General features: G+C 48.9%; 1 protein-coding gene across 3 annotated transcripts in view; it reads right to left on the reverse strand.

The window, feature by feature from the left end:
* Positions 1-17556, reverse strand: part of UBP1 (upstream binding protein 1) — a 56661-nt gene extending 39105 nt beyond the window's left edge. For 2 of the 3 annotated variants that reach the window (XR_009868447.1, XM_062215877.1), the window contains exons 1-2: positions 17409-17556; positions 325-476 (exon numbers count right to left, since the gene is read on the reverse strand). Coding sequence is in view for 2 of the 3 variants with exons in the window: in XM_062215877.1 (XP_062071861.1) it covers positions 325-476; positions 17409-17521 (265 nt within the window). In the remaining variant the exon portion in view is untranslated. The remainder of the gene's footprint in view (positions 1-324; positions 477-17408) is intronic. The other variant, XM_062215885.1, reaches the window with a different exon arrangement.
* Between the last annotated feature and the right edge of the window lie 790 nt (positions 17557-18346).

Raw genomic sequence — 18346 nt, forward strand, 5'->3', positions numbered from 1 at the left:
TTCATGTCTAAGACCCAGGTTCCTTGCTAGCTGAACCTCTAAGACATTCTCAAGTTCCATTTTGAAGCTACAGTCCCTAAAAATAACTGACACCCTTTCTTACTTGCTCTTCCTTTGGCTGATGTCTGATAAACCCTGCTCCACAGACTCTCTCTAATGTAAATGAACTTCCACAAACCATTTCTGTGTTGACTCATAGTGCAATTCCTACAGGTTTCATTAGACAAAACTGTAAAATTTAAGAAAAAGAACCTATCACACCAAAGCATTTATTTTGGGTTTCTGTAGGTTCTTGCAAGTCAGGATAAAGACAGCCATACTGACCTTGGTTCAGGTACGTGAGTGTCTCATCGTGCAGCTTCACGGCCGGCGAGGTCGCAGCACACATCACGTACTGAAAGGGTGGGTGCTTCGTTTCACCATCCAGCGGAAGGCTAGAATCTTCCTGCTTGAAAATGGGCAGTGCCAACACATCACTGCAAAGCAGAAAATCAACAATGACTTACTTTGGAAATCTAGTGCATGTAAAGAAGTAGGGATAGTTTCCTAAAAATTTAACATCAGAAATAATACATAGAATAAAAGCTATTAATGCCAACCTAGTTGCCTTAAAAGACAGTATCAACCCATGTCTCTAGCTGGGGGATTAGGTGGCAGCTATGTTAATAAAGTCCACACCACTGATAAAGAACAGATCTAATATGGTGCTTTTAAAAAATTATAAAAAAACACACAAAAATCCTTTAAGAATTTTAAACTCCAAATTATTTCTACTGAGAAAAAAAAGAGCAAATCAAGAATGTGTAGCTACCTGTTTTGAAAGGTGCAAACTGCGCTGGCACACCGGGTTCTAGTCCCGGTCGGGGCACCGATCCTGTCCCGGTTGCCCCTCTTCCAGGCCAGCTCTCTGCTGTGGCCAGGGAGTGCAGTGGAGGATGGCCCAAGTGTTTGGGCTCTGCACCCCATGGGAGACCAGGAGAAGCACCTGGCTCCTGCCATCGGAACAGCGCGGTGCGCCTGCTGCAGCGTGCCTACCGCGGCGGCCATTAGAGGGTGAACCAACGGCAAAGGAAGACCTTTCTCTCTGTCTCTCTCTCTCTCTCTCACTGTCCACTCTGCCTTAAAAAAAAAAAAAAAAAAAAAAAGAAAGGTGCAAACTATTACTGCTGCCAAAGGTAGATAACACTGGCACCACAGAATTACCCAGAAGCATCTGATTATCTTTACAGAAAGTCCCTTCTGGGTGTGGCAGGTGCTGAGACCACAGAGCTTCCCGCCTGTCTAAAGCACACACACCACAATTTGGGCGCAGACCGGAGGACGACGCAGGGGTTCTCTAAGCACTGCCCACATTCTTGGCTGAACACACATGGGTACGTCTGGTTTTCTACTGCTGCTGTTGTTTAACTTACATACCATAGGAGCCATCTTTTCAAGGCATATAATTCAGTGATTTTTAATATATTCACAGTTGTGCCATTACACCACTATTTAATTTAAAAATACTGTCTCTGAAAAAGAAATCCCAGTATGGGTATTTGGACAAGCAATTAAGGTTCTGACTGCATGGGGCCAACACTGTGGCGTAGCAGGTGAAGCTGCCACCTGCAATACCAGCATCCCATATGGGCACAGGTTCGAGTCCTGGCTGCTCCACTTCTGATCCCACTCCCTGCTGATGCACCTGGGAAAGCAGTAGAGGATGATCCAAGTCCTTGGGTCCCTGCACCTGGCTCCTAGGTTTGGATCAGCCCAGCTCTGGCCATTGTGGCCATTTAGGGAGTGAACCACAGCAGACAGAAGAACTCTCTCTGCCTCTGCCTCTCTGTAATTCTTTCAAAATAAATCAATAAATCTTAAAAAAAAAAAAAAAAAAAGAATCTTGCCCTAGGGGAGTTCCTGGGTTTAAAGGCCAGCCTCTGGCTCCTAACTTCAGCTTCCTGCCAAGGTCATACACTGGGAAGCAGCAGTGACAGCTCAACTTAATTGGGTTCCTGCCACCCACTGGAGGAGACCTGGGCTGAGTTCCCAGATCCTGGCTTTGACCCTAGCTGGCCCTGGCCAATCCTTTGGACCACTGAAGGCATTTGGGGCATGAACCAGCAGATGGGCTCTCTCTCTGGTGGGGTAGGGGGTGGCCTGGAGGGGCTATTATCAATAACGTTTATATAAACACTTTCATATGCCTTTGTGTAGACATAATTTAAATTCTCTTAAGAATATGCCTATGAGTGCAGTCACTAGGTCATACCATAATTCTGTTTAACAGTTTTTAGGAATTTCCAAACTACTTTCTAAAATAACTACTATTTTGCATTCCTACCACTAATGTATTAAAGGTGACTGTTTCTGAGGTAATCCCGAGTTATATATTTATATCATAACTTTTCTTTTTTTTTTTTCATTTATTAGACTTCTATTTAATGAACATAAATTTCCAAAGTACAGCTTATGGATTACAATGGCTTCCCCCCTGTCATAACTTCCCCCCCACCCGCAACCCTCCCCTTTCCCGCTCCCTCTCCCCTTCCATTCACATCAAGATTCATTTTCAATTCTCTTTATATACAGAAAATCAGTTTAGTATATATTAAGTAAAGATTTCAACAGTTTGCCCCCATATAGCAACACAAAGTGAAAAAAATACTGTTGGAGTACTAGTTATAGCATTAAATAACAGTGTACAGCACATTAAAGACAGAGATCCTACATATATATCATAACTTTTCTATGTTCACTATTCAGTACAAAGTAAAATCACGAGAACAATAACACACACCCAAATGAATGAATGCTCCATCAACAATAGCAGCAACGTGTCTGAATTGCTTATTTTCCCCCTTTTGCTTCAATAAGCTCTTCTGTTTTTATAACTAGCAGCTACTTCAGTTAAATTCAATTCAAAAACAAAATGTGGGAATGGAATGGGAAGAAAACTGGGAAAATATTTTCCTACCTGTATTCCCTACTCTTCACATAAATTTCTTAAAAACAAAAAAGAAAAAAAGATTTATTTATTTGAAAGGCAGAGTTCCAGAGACAGACAGAGAAAGATCTTCATCCACTGGTTCCCTAAATAGCTACAATGGCTGGGGGTTGGGCCTGGTTGAAGCCAGGAGCTTCTTTCAGGTCTCCCAAGTGGGTGTAGGGACCCAAGGACTTGGGCCATCTTCCACCGCTTTCTCAGGAACATTAGCAGGAAGCTGAACTGGAAGTGGAGCAGCTGAGACTTGAACCGACACCCATATAGGATGCTGGTATCACAGGCAGTGGCTTAACCCACTATGCCTCAACACCAGCCTCCCTCACATAGATTGCTATTAAAGCACTGTACTGATTTTTCAGACGCTGCATTCTTCCTCTTCTGTAAGTAGACCAGGATAGCCAAGGACCACACAGTCAGCAGCCGTCCCTAACCCTCCCACAGAGCTTTCCTCAACATCTTGGCCTGGAGTCCGCCCCACCTAAGACCCTGCTATATAGAGGCAGCTACAAAAACTTCTCAGAGGATTTCAAACGGTACTCTGAGAATCAAGGCAGCTCTCTTTATAAGAAATCATCTACAACAGTAATAAAGGACTCCAGCGCAGATGAAGATTTCTGTATGTTCTTATCATATAAAGACCCTGGGTAAGAGGCTGGTGCTATGGCGTGATGGGTAAAGCCGCTGCCTGCAGTGCCAGGATCCCATATGAGCGCCAGTTCAAGTCCCGGTAGCTCCACTTCCAATCCAGCTCTCTGTTATGGCCTAGGAAAGCAGTAGAAGATGGCCCAAGTCCTTGGGGCCCTGCACCAGCATGGGAAACTCAGGAGAAGCTCCTGGCTCTTGGCTTCAGACTGGCCCAGCCCCTGCTGCTGCAGCCATTTGGGGAGTGAACCAGCGGATGGAAGATCTCTCTGACTCTTTCTCTCTGTAGTCTGCCTTTTAAATAAATAAATAAATCTTTAAAAAATAAAAGACCTTGGGTAAGAAAGGAGATGAGAGTTATTACTCTCATACTGAAAAGTGATATGAAAAATAACTTTCAGATTTTAATAACTCCTTGGCTTGATCATTAACACAGGACATTAAAAGACTGCGTAAGAATGGCTGTTTATAGGGGCCAGTATTATGGCATAGGTAAAGTCGTGGACTGTGACACCAGCACCCCACGTGGGTGCTAGGTTTAAGTCCAAGCCGTTCCACCTCTGATCCAGCTCCCTGCTAATAGCCTGGGAAAAGGAGCACAAAATGGCTCCAGTGTTTGGGCCCCTGCCACCCATGTGAGTGACTCAAGATAAAGCTCCTGGCCAGCTCAATAGGCTAATCCTCTGCCTACGGCGCCGGCACACCGGGTTCTAGTCCTGGTTGGGGCGCTGGATTCTGTCCTGGTTACCCCTCTTCCAGGCCAGCTCTCTGCTATGGCCCGGGAGTGCAGAGGAGGATGGCCCAGGTCCTTGGGCCCTGCACCCACATGGGAGACCAGGAGAAGCACCTGGCTCCTGGCTTTGGATCAGCGTGATGCACCGGCTGCAGTGCGTCGGCCGTGGCAGCCATTGGAGGGTGAACCAACGGCAAAAAGACCTTTCTCTCTGTCTCTCTCTCACTGTCCACTCTGCCTGTCAAAAAAAAAAAAAAAGATAAAGCTCCTGGCTCCAGCCTGGCCTGGCCCTGGGCTGCAGCCATCTGGGGAGTGAACCAGTGGACAGATGATCTCTCTGTCCTCCATTTCTCTAACTCTGCCTTTCAATAAATTAAAAAAAAAAAAAAACCTTTAAACAACAGCTATTTGTAAATAAAATCCTATATGGAAACTAAAGTTTTATGTTTCAGACATGGTTATAGCCTCAGTGAGTGACTCTTCAACAAACTTAACATTTGACTACAAAAAGATTTGCTATGGAAATTCCAATTAATTTCTTTCTTAGTTAGAAAACACATTCCAACCAACAGAGCCACCAGTGATCCTTCCAAAATAGAAAAAAAAAGCCAGTTCATTTCAAACTTCTGAAGCCTCTACTTGCTCACTTTCAGCTTTAGAAAATCCCACAGGGCCGGGCGCCATGGCTTAACAGGCTAATCCTCCGCCTTGCGGCGCCGGCACACCGGGTTCTAGTCCCTGTCGGGGCTCCGGATTCTGTTCCGATTGCCCCTCTTCCAGGCCAGCTCTCTGCTGTGGCCCGGGAAGGCAGTGGAGGATGGCCCAAGTGCTTGGGCCCTGCACCCCATGGGAGACCAGGAGAAGCACCTGGCTCCTGCCATCGGATCAGCGCGGTGCGCCGGCCGCGGCGGCCATTGGAGGGTGAACCAACGGCAAAAGGAAGACCTTTCTCTCAGATGTCTCTCTCTCTCTCAGAATCCACTCTGCCTGTCAAAAAAAAAGAAAAAGAAAAAGAAAAAAAAAAGAAAATCCTACAGGGCCTGCCCAGTCTGTGCACCCCCTCTCTTCCCACTCAGCCTCGGCCCTGGCCCCGCCACACCAATCTCCATGCCTTTTTCAGGGCCTGCACTACTCGTCTAGCAGCCATCCCAACAGCTCAGAAAGGTCCTCCCACCCACACTCCCAATTTCCCTTACACTGCTCTTGTCACTCTCCAACAATGCACGCGTCTTGGGTTGGATCCCCCATTAAGCACATAACTATTCCAGATGTCAGTTTTACCTAGCACAGCAGAGCTGAACTATTTGCTTACAAAATAAGCGCAATGTTAATAACCAATCAGTTCTTACTGAAAGGGAAGACCAGCTCCCCAGACAACTGAAAACTGTAATTTCTACTGTACTAAACCACAGGATGGTCCTAATATTTGATGATTTTTGTAATCCCATAAATGGAAACAGACTTCTGAGTATTAAAGGTAAATTTATAAATTACACTAAATAAACAGAATGTTTCTGAATTTAAAAAAAAAAAAAACAGTAGAACTAGCTACCAAAGTTTTTGATGCTTTAAGGCATCAAACTCATAGCCTTGTAATATACAGAACCAAATGATGGATTTTATAAGGCAAAACTGAGAAAAGATCTACATGGTAACAAATTTCTTTTTAAAGATTTACTTATTTGAAAGGCAGAGAGAAAGGGGGGGGGGGAGGGAGGGAGGGATCTCTTCCATCCACTGGATTACTCCCCAAATGGCCACAACGACTGGGGCTGGGCCAGGCTGAAGCCAGTAGCTTCATCTCAGTGGGTGCAGGGGCCCAAGCACCTGAGCCATGGACATGAAGCCGTGCCCATATGGGAGGTCAGCTCTGTAGATGGCATTACCCACTAAGCCACCGTGCTGGCCCAGAATGCTAACAAATTTTAGCAGAACTAAACACCAAAAACTAGTCTGCCTCATAAGACTTGAAATGTACAAGAAACTTATAAGGAACTAGGAGGACACCTAAAACCCAGCAACCTGGGGTGCTGTGGCGTAGGGAGTTGGGCCTCCACCAGAGGTGCTATTACCCCAAATGAGCACCAGTTCAAGTCCTGGCTGCTCCTCTTCCAATCCAGCTCTCTGCTAATGGCCAGGGAAAGCAGTGGAGGATGGCCCAGGTGCTTGGGCCCCTGGAACCACGTGGGAGACCCTGAGTAGGCTCCTGGCTCCTGGCTTTATTAGCCCAGCTCCAGCCACTGCAGCCCTTCCAGGGTGAACCAGTGGATTGAAGACCTCTTTCTGTGTCTCCCTCTGTCTGTAACTCTGCCTCTCAAATAAACGAATCTTAAAAAGGGGGGGGGGGGGGGGGCGGGGCCCGGCTCTGTGGTGGAGTAGGTTAATCCTCTGCCTGCAGCGCCAGCATCCCATATGGGTGCCGGTTCTAGTCCCAGCTGCTCCTCTTCCCATCCAGCTCTCTGTGGCCTGGGAAAGCAGTGGAAGATGGCCCAAGTCCTTGGGCCCCTGCACCCTCATGGGAAACCGGGAAGAAGTTCCTGGCTTCGGATCGACGCAGCTTCTGCTGTTGCGGCCATTTGGGGAGTGAACCAATGGAAGAAGACCTTTCTGTCTTTCCCTCTCACTGTAACTCTACCTCTCAAATAAATAAATAAAATCTTCAAAAAAAGCAAGGGGAAGGGGGAGGGGAGAGGGAAGGGGAAGGGGAAGGAAAGGAAGAAAACCCAGAAACCCAAGCTGCCCTCAAAGCTCAGCAACTAAAGGATTTGGAGACGCCAGTGGTGGACAGCAAGGCATATGTGTCTTTTCATATCTTTTCATGTTACTACAGGAGTGTATCAGTTTTCAAAAATGGTTAAAATGTGAATTTTCTTAATGACATGACAATAAAACATTACATATATGGAAGCAAAATGAAACTTCTAAAGAACTCAAAAGAAACGAGGATGTAAATAAATAACATAAAGCATGTTTAGTAATGCCAGGCTCATTTAGACCAACCTCTGTCCTATTCCATCCCTGCCCCAGAACAAGGAATCAACAAAGCTGCAGTATCACGCATATATTCCTGAAAGTACTGAGGACGAGGAGCTGGCAAGACAGTAAAGAAATAGGGCAAAATCTGGCAAAGTGCAGCAACTCGGCGAACGTGGTGCTCGAAGCAGCTTCTGCCACAGCCACCTCCCCGAACTGAAGAAGGCGCTGCAAACTGACTGCAAACTGACTGCAAACTACAAGAAGGCACTGCAAATCGCTCCAGGTGCTTTGGTTCTAGGATTCCCTGACCCACACGGAACGGGATGAGAAAGGTCAGCGGGCCACGGCAGGGCCAGAAATAAGCCTCTGCAAAGGCTTCCAGCACAGCTTAGCTGCTCCAGGGTGGCCCAGAACTGCTGGATTTGGACTAAGACACAGACAGGTAGGATCCCGGGATTCTAACAAGCAAATGAAAATCCTCAAGCATCAGCTCATTCCAAGTAATTCTGAAATGCCAATACTCCAAAATAACCAAGCATAAAAGGACAAACAAGACTCTAAGAGCCAGATCCAACAGCAAAAACAACAGATGGCTGACACCCAGTCCAGACTTCGCCTGCTGGTAACCAGCTCTTTCCTGCCTCTGTTGCAGAGGATTAGAGGCCTCAACAGCACGGAGTCTTGTTAAAGTTAGGTGCGCCAAAGGGAAGCACTGGTGGGAAACGAAGAGTGGGGAAGGGAAAAGCCAGGCGGGCGGACAGGCAGGCATGTAGGCAACACCACCAGCCCAGGGGCCAGCCTCCAGCAGCTGGCCCAGGAGCAACCAGGTTCCAACGCCTTCCCCCTAACCTTCCAGCACCTCTGAGTCAATACTTCATACACCCCTCTCTGCTGTGAAGTGTCTAGGTGACTTCTATTTTCCTGACTGGACACAGACTGACAGAGAAGAGCAAAGACTGCCGGTGCTGGAAGCATCAGACCCAAGTTACTTTGTTTGAAGAAATAAAAGAGATACCTAAAAAGAACAGGAAACTGTAAGGGCTAGAAAACTGAAACTGAACAAAGAGAACTTCTAGAGCTGGAAAACAGAACTACCAACATTAAGAACTCAGGTTTCGCCAGCACTGTGGCGCAGCAGGTTAACACCCTGGCCTGAAGTGCCGGCATCCCATATGGGCGCCAATAAAGCCGCTGCCTGCAGTGCCAGAATCACATATGAGCGCTGGTTCAAGTCTCAGCTGCTCCACTTCCTATCCAGCTCTCTGTTATGGCCTGGGAAAACAGCAGAAGATGGCCCAAGTCCTTGGGGCCCTGCACCTGCATGGGAGACCCGGAAGAAGCTCCTGGCTCCTGGATCCGGATTGGCATAGCTCTGGCCGTTGCGGCCAAATGGGGAGTGAACCAGCGGATGGAAGACCTCTCTCTCTCTTTCTGCCTCTCCTGCAATGCCAACATCCCATATAGGTGCCAGTTTGAGTCCCGGCTGCTCCACTTCTGATCCAGCTCTCTGCTGTGGCCTGGGAAAGCAGTGGAGGATGGCTCAAGAGACCTGGAAAAAGCTCCTGGCTTCGGATCAGCACAGCTCTGGCTGCAGTGGGCAACTGGGGAGTGAATCAGGGGATGGAAGACCTCTCTCTCTGTCTCTACCTCTCCCTGTAACTCTTTCAAATAAATAAAATAAATCTTTAAAAAAAAATCATCTAGAAAGCAGCAGAGAGAGAGAAATGATGGAAAACGTGAAAAAGAAAGGACAAAGGGAGAAGATTTTCCACTGAAATAACAGAGGAGGAAAGAATAGAGCAGAGACAACGTGTGGCAAGATAAAGGCTGAACAAACTCCAGAACTGATGAAGTACACCAAGTCACTGACTCAAGAAGCCCACATCACCAAACCAGAAAAACACAGGTAGACCCAGACCTAAATACATCACAGAAAAACTCTAAGGCAGCACAGGGTGGGAATTCGGTTTGCTCAGTGAGGTTCCAACCAAGGGAAGCTGCTGAAAGCAGGCACCGGAAGGAAGAGCTGAGTCTTAGAAGGCCTGGCCATGTCCTCTGGGAGAACAGCGCAGGGGAGGGACGAGAACTCCATGAAGCAACCAACCGAGCAGCAGGAAGGACACACTTTCGCCAAGGTCAGGAACCAGCCACAACCTAGACACAGAAAATCTGAACATCTCCTAAGTCATTAAACAAACTGCACATGTAGCCAAACACCTGTTCATCTAAATTAAGTTAAAATCACCAAGTCCAGGCTATTCCAGGTGAATACAGGTGAGTCTTATCTCTTAACAAAAATGTCTGTCCATAAAAGAAAACTCCAGCTCATTTGAAACTAACATAGGCTTAATATTTTAAAACAAGTTTTCAAGAAAAAAATTAGGAACCAGTCTCATCTAGGAACAATCTATTTCTGAAATACTGGACGAATTCTCACTAAAATCAGTAAGAGTAAAGATTCAAGTTCTTAGAACCTCTATATGACACAGTATTGAAACCTCAGAGAGCGGGGCCAGCGCTGTGGCATAGCAGGTAAAGCCGCCGCCTGCAGTGCCGGCATCCCATATGGGTGCTGGTTCGAGATCCAGCTGCTCCACTTCCTATCCAGCCCTCTGCTATGGCCTGGGAGGGCAGTAGAAGAGGGCCCAAGACTTGGGCCCCTGCACCTGCATGGGAGACCCAGAAGCTCCTGGCTCCTGGCTTCAGATCAGCACAGCTCCATTTGTTGCAGCCAAATGGGGAGTGAACCAGTGGATGGGAGACCTCTCTCTCTCTGCCTCTCTTTCTCTCTCTGGGTAACTCTGACTTCTGACTTTCAATCAAATAAATCTTTAAAAAAAAAAAGTGTTAAAAAAAAAAAAGAAAGCTCAGAGAGCCCATAAAAGAAAATGAAATCTAAGAATTGCATAGAAAGAGACAAAGCTATCAGAGTCAGCACTGTGGCGCAGCAGGTTAAGTCACTGTGACACCGCATTTCACATCAGAGTATGTGTGTCCAATTCCCAGCTGCTCTGCTGCGGTTCCAGCTCCCTGCTAATGCTCCTGGGAAAGCAGGAGATGGCCCAACTACTTGGGCCCCTGCCACACATGTGAGAGCTCCAGATGGAGTTCCCACTTCCAGGCTTCGACCTGCCCAGCCCAGGGAGTGAACCAGGGGATAGGAGATTCCCCACTCCCATCGCTCTTTCAAATAATTAAACACACACACACACACACACCTATTGTTATTATTATTATTTTTTGACAGGTAGAGTGGACAGTGAGAGAGAAAGACAGAGAGAAAGGTCTTCCTTTTTGCCGTTGGTTCACCCTCCAATGGCCCCTGTGGCTGGCACATCGCGCTGATCCGAAGCCAGGAGCCAGGTGCTTCTCCTGGTCTCCCATGTGGGTGCAGGGCCCAAGCACTTGGGCCATCCTCCACTGCCTTCCCGGGCCATAGCAGAGGGGCAACCGGGACAGAATCCCGCGCCCCGACCGGGACTAGAACCCGGTGTGCCGGCGCAGCAAAGCGGAGGATTAGCCTGTTAAGCCGTGGCGCCGGCCCCTATCGTTATTAACACTGTCCAACCACCTAGAAAATCTGAGATGCTGTAAGTGTTGGATACAAGAAGTTCAGCACGATCCTGGAGGGGAGCCTGCACTACCCCCCTGCCTTTCCTCCCATCAGATACGTTCTACCACACTCATAAACCGGCAGGCAGCCTAAGAATGCAGCGGAAAGCCCATCCTGGTGCTGGAGCTTCACAGCCCAGCGCTGAGGGACAGTGCGCAGGCCAGGTCACTTCTGTGAGCGTTAGGAATGACTGGTTTGAGTCAGAAGCAAACAGTTTAACTATCTCCTGGGAGAGCTAAAGCTCTTCAGAGGGCTCAGGAGGTGAACGTGAAAACATCACTGGCCTTTTCCACTGGTCAAGAGTTACACCTACAGCACAAAACCACCAGAGGTTAAAACTGCTGGGGCTTTGGACCAAACAGTACCAGGAGTCACATTATTCTTCATGGCCGTCCAACATAGGACAAATTAACTGAATGAAACACTGGCCCTTGGGTAGGTACAATGTATTTCTGCTGCATCTTGTGCCTGGGTTTGAGCTGTGAGCTGACTCAGCAGATTTTTTCATGAAGCATCATTTCCACTTGACAAAAAAAGTATGATTATTCAGATCCAAGTATCTAACAATTCCTCAAGATGAACGAAGTCTGCCACGTCAACAAAACTGGTAGCATTCGTTTCCAATGAGGAAACACGAGATGGTGGTGATACTAAGGAATGCAATGTTTTGTTACTACATACAAAAAAAGGGAAGATCTGCATAATACAGGAAATCATTATTTTCCAAATAACTAATGAACACGTATTTCAAAACTATGCCAGGTAAAAAATCCAGCCAATGGGCCTGTGCTGTGGCGTAGCAGGTTAAGTCTCCACCTGCAGAGCTGGCATCCCATATGGGTGCCTGTTCAAGTCCTGGCTGCTCCACTTCCAATCCAGCAGGGACCAGGAACCAGTCACTCAGATAATGGGATGTGCCAAACTTCTGTTCCCCGATTTTCTTCATTTATGTTAACGAAAACAACCCATTCCAAGTAACACATATCAGAATCCATTTATCTACCACTAAGTCAGACATGTAAGAGATACGCAAAAAAAAAATCAAATAATGGGGGCCGGCATTGTGGCACAGTAGATTAACGCCCTGGCCTGAAGCGCTGGCATCCCATATAAGCACCGGTTCAAGACCTGGCTGCTCCACTTCCAATCCAGCTCTCTGCTATGGTCTGGGAAAGCAGTAGAAGATGGCCCAAGTCCTTGGGCCCCTACACCTGCATGGGAGACCCAGAAGAAGCCCTGATTCCTGGCTTCGGATTGGTGCAGCTCCAGCCATTGCAGCCAAATGGGGAGTGAACCAGCGGATGGAAGACACCTCTCTCTCTCTCTCTCTCTCTGTCTGTCTCTCTCTGTCTCTCTCTCTGTAACTCTGCCTCTCCTCTCTCTGTGTAACTCTGACTTTCGAATAAATAAATAAATCTTTAAAAAAATTTAAACAATGCCACTCTTCTGAGTTGTTTTGGAAAATTAGTTATTAAAAAACACTGATGGCAATACAATTGTTATTTTAAATAAATTTAAAAATGTTGAAATTTCTTGATATTTTCATTATAAAGTGACTACAAATTACTGGTACACAGCATCCTGCTATGTTCAGATGGGTTGAGAAAAAGGAATTTGTAAAGGAACCACTCCACTCCACTAAAAATTACTGCTGAAACTACCTGTCCTTCAAAGGCTCAACAGCACTTGCAAATGTTTTGTATTTGCTCCCAAAAGCACCGTTTAAAAACAAGCATTTTGACCACTACATATCAACAGTGTCAAAATTATAAAAGAGAAGGAAAAACTAAGAAGCTATCAAAGCAGACAAAAACTAAAGGTAATACAGGATCCTGGACTGGAACCTGGATTAGAAAACAGACAACAGAAGAAAAACTAAAATCAAAACAAATCTTGCACTTTAAATAATTTAAAACTTAAATATTTTAAAGTATTTATTGCACCAAAGCTAACTGGCTAATTTTAAAAACTGCACTCTGGGGGCCGGCACTGTGGCATAGCAGATGAAGCCACCTGGTCTTCAGTGCCAGCATCCCATATGGGCATCGGTTCGAGTCCCGCAGGCTCCTCTTCTGATCCAGCTCTCTGCTATGGCCTGGGAAAGCAGTAGAAGATGGCCCAAGTGCTTAGGTCCCTGCACCTGCGTGGGAGACCCAGAGGAAGCTCAAGGCTCCCAGCTTTAGATTGGCCCAGCTCCGGTCGTTGCACCCATTTGGGGAGTGAACCAACAAAAGGAAGACCTCTCTCTCTCTCTCTCTCTGTCTCTCACTGTCTGTAACTCTACCTCTCAAATAAATAAATTCTTCCCAAAAAATAAATAAATAAATAAAAGAAGAAAGTTAAAAAAAAAAAACTGAACTCCAGTTACGTAAGTGAGAAAAGCTGGTGTAGGGTACATATGAGGAGCCAGCACTATGGCACAGAGGATAAAGCCACCACCTACAATACCAACATCCCACGTGGACACCAGTTGGAGTCCCAGCTGCTCCATTTCCAATCCAGTCCCCTGCTAACGCACCTAGGAAAGCAACGGAAGACGGCCCAAGTCCTTGGGTCCCTGCAGCAACGTGGGAGGCCCAGAATAAGCTGCTGGCTCCTGGATCAGGATCGGCGAGCTCCGGCCGTTTGTGGAGTGAATCAGCAGACAGAACACCTCACTCTCTCTCTTTCTGTTACTCTGCCTTTCAAATCAATAAATCACTAGGAAAAAAAGCATATATGAACTCTCTAAACTATTTGTATAAATTGTAAGCATTATTTCAGGGGACCAGCACTGTGACACAGCAGGCTAAACGACTTCCTGCAATGCTGGCATCCCATATGGGCACCCGTTCAGGTCCCGGCTGCTCCACTTTTGGTCCAGCTCATTTATGGCCGGAGAAAAGCAGAGGAAGATGGAACGTACAGGCCCCTGCCACCCATGTGGGAGACCAGGATGAAGTTCTGACAGGGTCCAGTACTGCTGCTGAGGCCACCTGGGGAGTGAACCAGCAGAAGGAATCTCTCTCTCTTTCAAAATAACTAAATCTTTAAAAAAAAAAACTTCAACTACCAATACATAAATAAGTAAATAAATAAAAGCTGGTTTTGTCATAGTTCATATGAAGGCAACAATTATCTAAAAAAACAAAACAAAACAAAACAACCCAGAAAGTTAAAAATTGGATGAAAGAAAAAAAAAAAAAGACTATCACCAAAGTTTAGGAGTTTCATCTATTAGATCTGTCTCAAGGCAAGAAAGCAAATATTACAGGGCTTCTTTTAAATTCAGCCACAGACCCACAGGAAGGAAGGCAAGGCAGGCAAGCAGGAAGAAAGAGATAAAATATCAGATAGAATTTCCAACAACAGCAACTGTTTTAAGTGTATACCAGCAAAATCAAGAAGTGCCACTGTGATGAAACATATCAAGTTTATATGAGACCATATCAGTAAGCTGCTAAGCTTCACACAAGCATAACCAAAGGCTATAAACTGTATTCAGTCTGCAGTGGGGTGGGGGAAACACCTAATTTAAAAATTGAACACAAGGATGTTCTATGGACAAACAATAAATGTACATAAACAGCTGAGATAGTCTTAAGTCTACATAAAAGAAACTGCTTGAACACGTATCAATGCTCAGTAAATTCTTTTCCAAGGCAATCAAAGTACGTTATCAGAATCTGTCCTTCTGACTAGAGCTAAGTACCTTGAACTTAGAATGGCTTTACATCTTTAAAGGGTTAAAAAAAAAAAAAAAAACTGTGATACAAATCATACAGCCTAAAACATTTACCATCCAGTCTCCTACAGAAAGGGTTTGTCAACTCCTGCCTGAAGGTGCTAAATTCAAAAGCCACTGTGGACACTAGAATCTGAAATCCTTACTTCATAAATCAGTAATTTGCCAAACTCCCTCCTGGATTACAGCCAAGTTTAAATCCAGAAAATGTTTTTAAGCCTTGAAATAACAAGTTTTATAGAAATGATTGCCACTTCTGGAAAAGCTCTGAAACACCATAGTGAAAAGTTCAAACATTTTACTGACTCTAAATTTTTTCTGTTTCCAAGATATAAATTCTAGTTTAGCATGAGACCAAAAGAAAATCATCAGCAATTAACTGCTACAATATAACCCCATTCTTACTAATCTTATACTACCTTCACACTGATCTAAGCAGAAATTTTCCCACTCACCCACAGGGTCTGTAAACTGGCATTATAACTTTTACCACTACAAAAGAATCTGTGTTTACCTCAAAGCAATTCTGACTTAGCGAATTATTTGTAGATTATAGGATATGCATCTCACTTCAAAATATGCAAAGGATACAATGTGCTTCACAACAGACACACGGTGGCGAAGTTTAACACACAAGCTTGGCACAATGCCTTTTGTAAGGTAATAATATCAAAGTTTTTATAAGAGGAAGCTGGAACAGCCATTACTTCTTATTACCCTCAAAAACAGTTCGACAGTTCGATACTGACCCGAAATCCTGAGAACCAACGTGTACAGCCTGTAAACATCGCATGAATGGCAGGACAGGAAACAACCAGGGAGGCCAAAGGCCCTCTCTTCAGAGAGCTGTAAGTTTCATTTTGTAGGGGCATTTGGCTATCCGCTCCATGTTTCCCAAGACATAAATGACCCGTATTTCAAGACACGGTGGGTTTCCACCGCCAGTCGGTGAGGGGGACCAGCCTTGCAGTGACAGGCCGCTCAGGCCATCGCTCTGACATCCTAGGAGCACTCCTGACAGGCCTGCTCTCTCCTCCACCTCCAGCACTCAGATCTGAAAAAGGATTTATGACCCGGCCCATTTCCAGCAGAATCTGCGGCAGCTAACATCTCTCACGCACGTGTGGCACAACAGTACACACACACACACACACACAGAACTGGAGTTAAAAAAAAAAGGGGAGTAAGCATCAGAAATCAGTGTCCACGTGTGCCCAAATATTACCACTCTGCACTGTCCAACACGGGTGCATTCAAGCCAGAGCACTCAGGGAAAGATCTTTCCAGCTATCTTCCCAAAAAGCTGAGAAAACCATGCTCCAAGTCTTAAGAAACACTTTCTGTATGACCTCATTCAAACGGCAAATGCAGCAACTTCACTTTGAAAAATGGAATGCCGCGCCTCTAACCTATGTTTTTATTAGCAAGTCATTTTCCCAATCATTTCCTCAAGTGAATTTCCTGAATTAAATAGAGAGAGAACAGCTCAAAGACGGGCTGCCTTCCTTCCAGTGTGAAGCCAGCGGAAAAGGCCGGCAGGCCCAAGCCCCACCAGTCTGGACTCCTGGGCCAAGCGTGGGAAGCGGAACTCAACCGGCTCGGCCTTCTTCACGCTTGGTCCTTGTTGGTCCATTTCAGAACTTCCTAGGGCCGAGATTTAAAATAAAGGGCCTGGCCTCTGCAAGAGGCGACTACTCCCATTACAGCCTCCATGAACGGCTCAACGAACAGCGCAAGCCCAGCCACTTGGAAATTCAGGTAAAATGACACAACCAAAAGCAGCCAGGCACCAAGCTCCCCGAGGAGCTGTAAATGACACAGAATTACAGAGACCGCAGGTGTGCCTTCCGGACAGGGCCAGGGCCAGGGCTGCTACCGTCCAGACTTCAGTCCCTTTTCACAGAAATCGATCATAAAGAGACGCTGACTGTGGCCGAGTCACTGAGTTCAAGCAAAACCCTAGGAAAAAAGTTAAAAGCTCGAAAAGAACCCTCAGTTCTTCAACTGTTCGCGGCGAACTTTCACTTCACCAAAGACGAGAAGCCAGTGGCCAGCGACACACCGTCGGCTCGTCCCCCCCCCCCCCCCGCCTCCTCCCCGGCCGTGCACAGCCAGGGCGGCGCGCACCGGGCAGCCCGGCCGCCGCTGCCCGCCGCGCGCCGACCCCGGGGCCCTCAGGTCACCCACTGCAGAGCCAGGTGCCAGGCTCCGGACGTGCTCCGGGCCCCAGACTCTCCTCCAGCTGCGAAGCCCCGACTTCGGGGCGCAGCGCCGGGCAGCGACGCCCCCGAGCTGCGGGCACTCCCAGGACGCCAGGCATCCCCCGGGCACAGCCAGCCGCACCCGACTCCCGGCCGGAGAGGCTGCCGACCTCGGGACCGGAGCCCGCTCACCGGGTGGGCTTCGGAGGGCAGGCTACGGACCCCCGACACCGCTTTACAGTAACAAAAAACCGAGTTCAGGACAAAGGGCAGAGCCCACGCTCGGGGCTGCTCCGGCCTCTCCGAGCACCGACGGCCGCTCGCGGGGCCGGGGCCCGGACGGGAGACCCAGCCGGGCCCTCCGCTCCCGACGAGCGCCCACCGACTGCACGCCGAGCCCAGGGCGGCCTCCCGCCGCAGCGCCCCCCAGCTCCGGGCGCCCGTGAACCGCCCGGCCCGAGGGCAAGCCCCTTCCCCCCACCGGAGCTGCCCGGGGCGCGGACCCCCGCCCGCCGGCGCCCCCCGCCCCGTACCTCATGCTGTAGGCGCCGGCGCCCAGCTCCTGCCCGATGCCGGACAGACTGGCGTCGAAGTCGTGCACCAGCCCGGACTCGATCACCTCGTCCATCTTGAGCACCCAAGCCATGGTCCGGCCTCGCCGCCGCCCCGCGGCCTCCGCGTCTGCGGCCAGGGGCGCCCTGCGGGAGGGCGCGGCGAGCGGTCACCAGCGGCGGCCGCGGCCGGGGCCCCGCGGGCGGGGCGCGAGCAGCGGGAGCGGCCGGGCCGCCGGCAGCGCCTGCCTCCCGCGGACACCGGCCCCGCGCCTCATGCCGCGGTCGCCCACCCCCTCAGCCCGCGCCGCTAGCGCCGCCGCCGCCGCCGCCCGCCCCGCCCGGAGGCCCCCGGGCGCATCCTCCGCGGGGCTGCGCGGGGGGCTCGTGCACGCCCGCCCAGGCTCTGGCGCCCCGCCGCCGCCGCCGCCGCCGCCGCCGCCGCCGCCGCCGCCGCCGCCGCCGCTCGGCCCGCCCGGACGCTGGCCCCGACGCGGATCCGGCTCGGGCCCGCGCGCCGCTTCCGCCTCCTCGGGCCCCGCCCCGGCCCCGCCCCCGCAGGCGCCCCCTCCCCACACGCGCACGACGGCCCGGCGCGCGGGGCCACTCCCAGCGTCCCGCGCGGCCCAGAAACTGCCTCCGGCTGGACGGCGCGACCCCGCCCTCGCCGCAAGTTCCCAGCCCCTACTGCCCCGCCGCCGCCCGCACTGCCAGTCCAGGAAGAGGCGGTGCAAAAGGACGGCCAGTTCCCGCCCCATCCGGGGAGCGGGTTGATTGACGAGCGAACTGAGCAATAAGGGCCAAGGCTTGGAGGAGGCTCCCGTGAGTCTCTGTGCCACTGGACAACCAACCAATCAAAATGTTCTTCCCCTTGGGCGGGCCCTAGAGCTTACTTTGCAGGCAGAACAAAGAGTTCATTG

The sequence above is a fragment of the Lepus europaeus genome, chromosome 2, assembly GCF_033115175.1.
Source record: "Lepus europaeus isolate LE1 chromosome 2, mLepTim1.pri, whole genome shotgun sequence".
In the NCBI taxonomy this organism is placed as follows: Eukaryota; Metazoa; Chordata; class Mammalia; order Lagomorpha; family Leporidae; genus Lepus; species Lepus europaeus.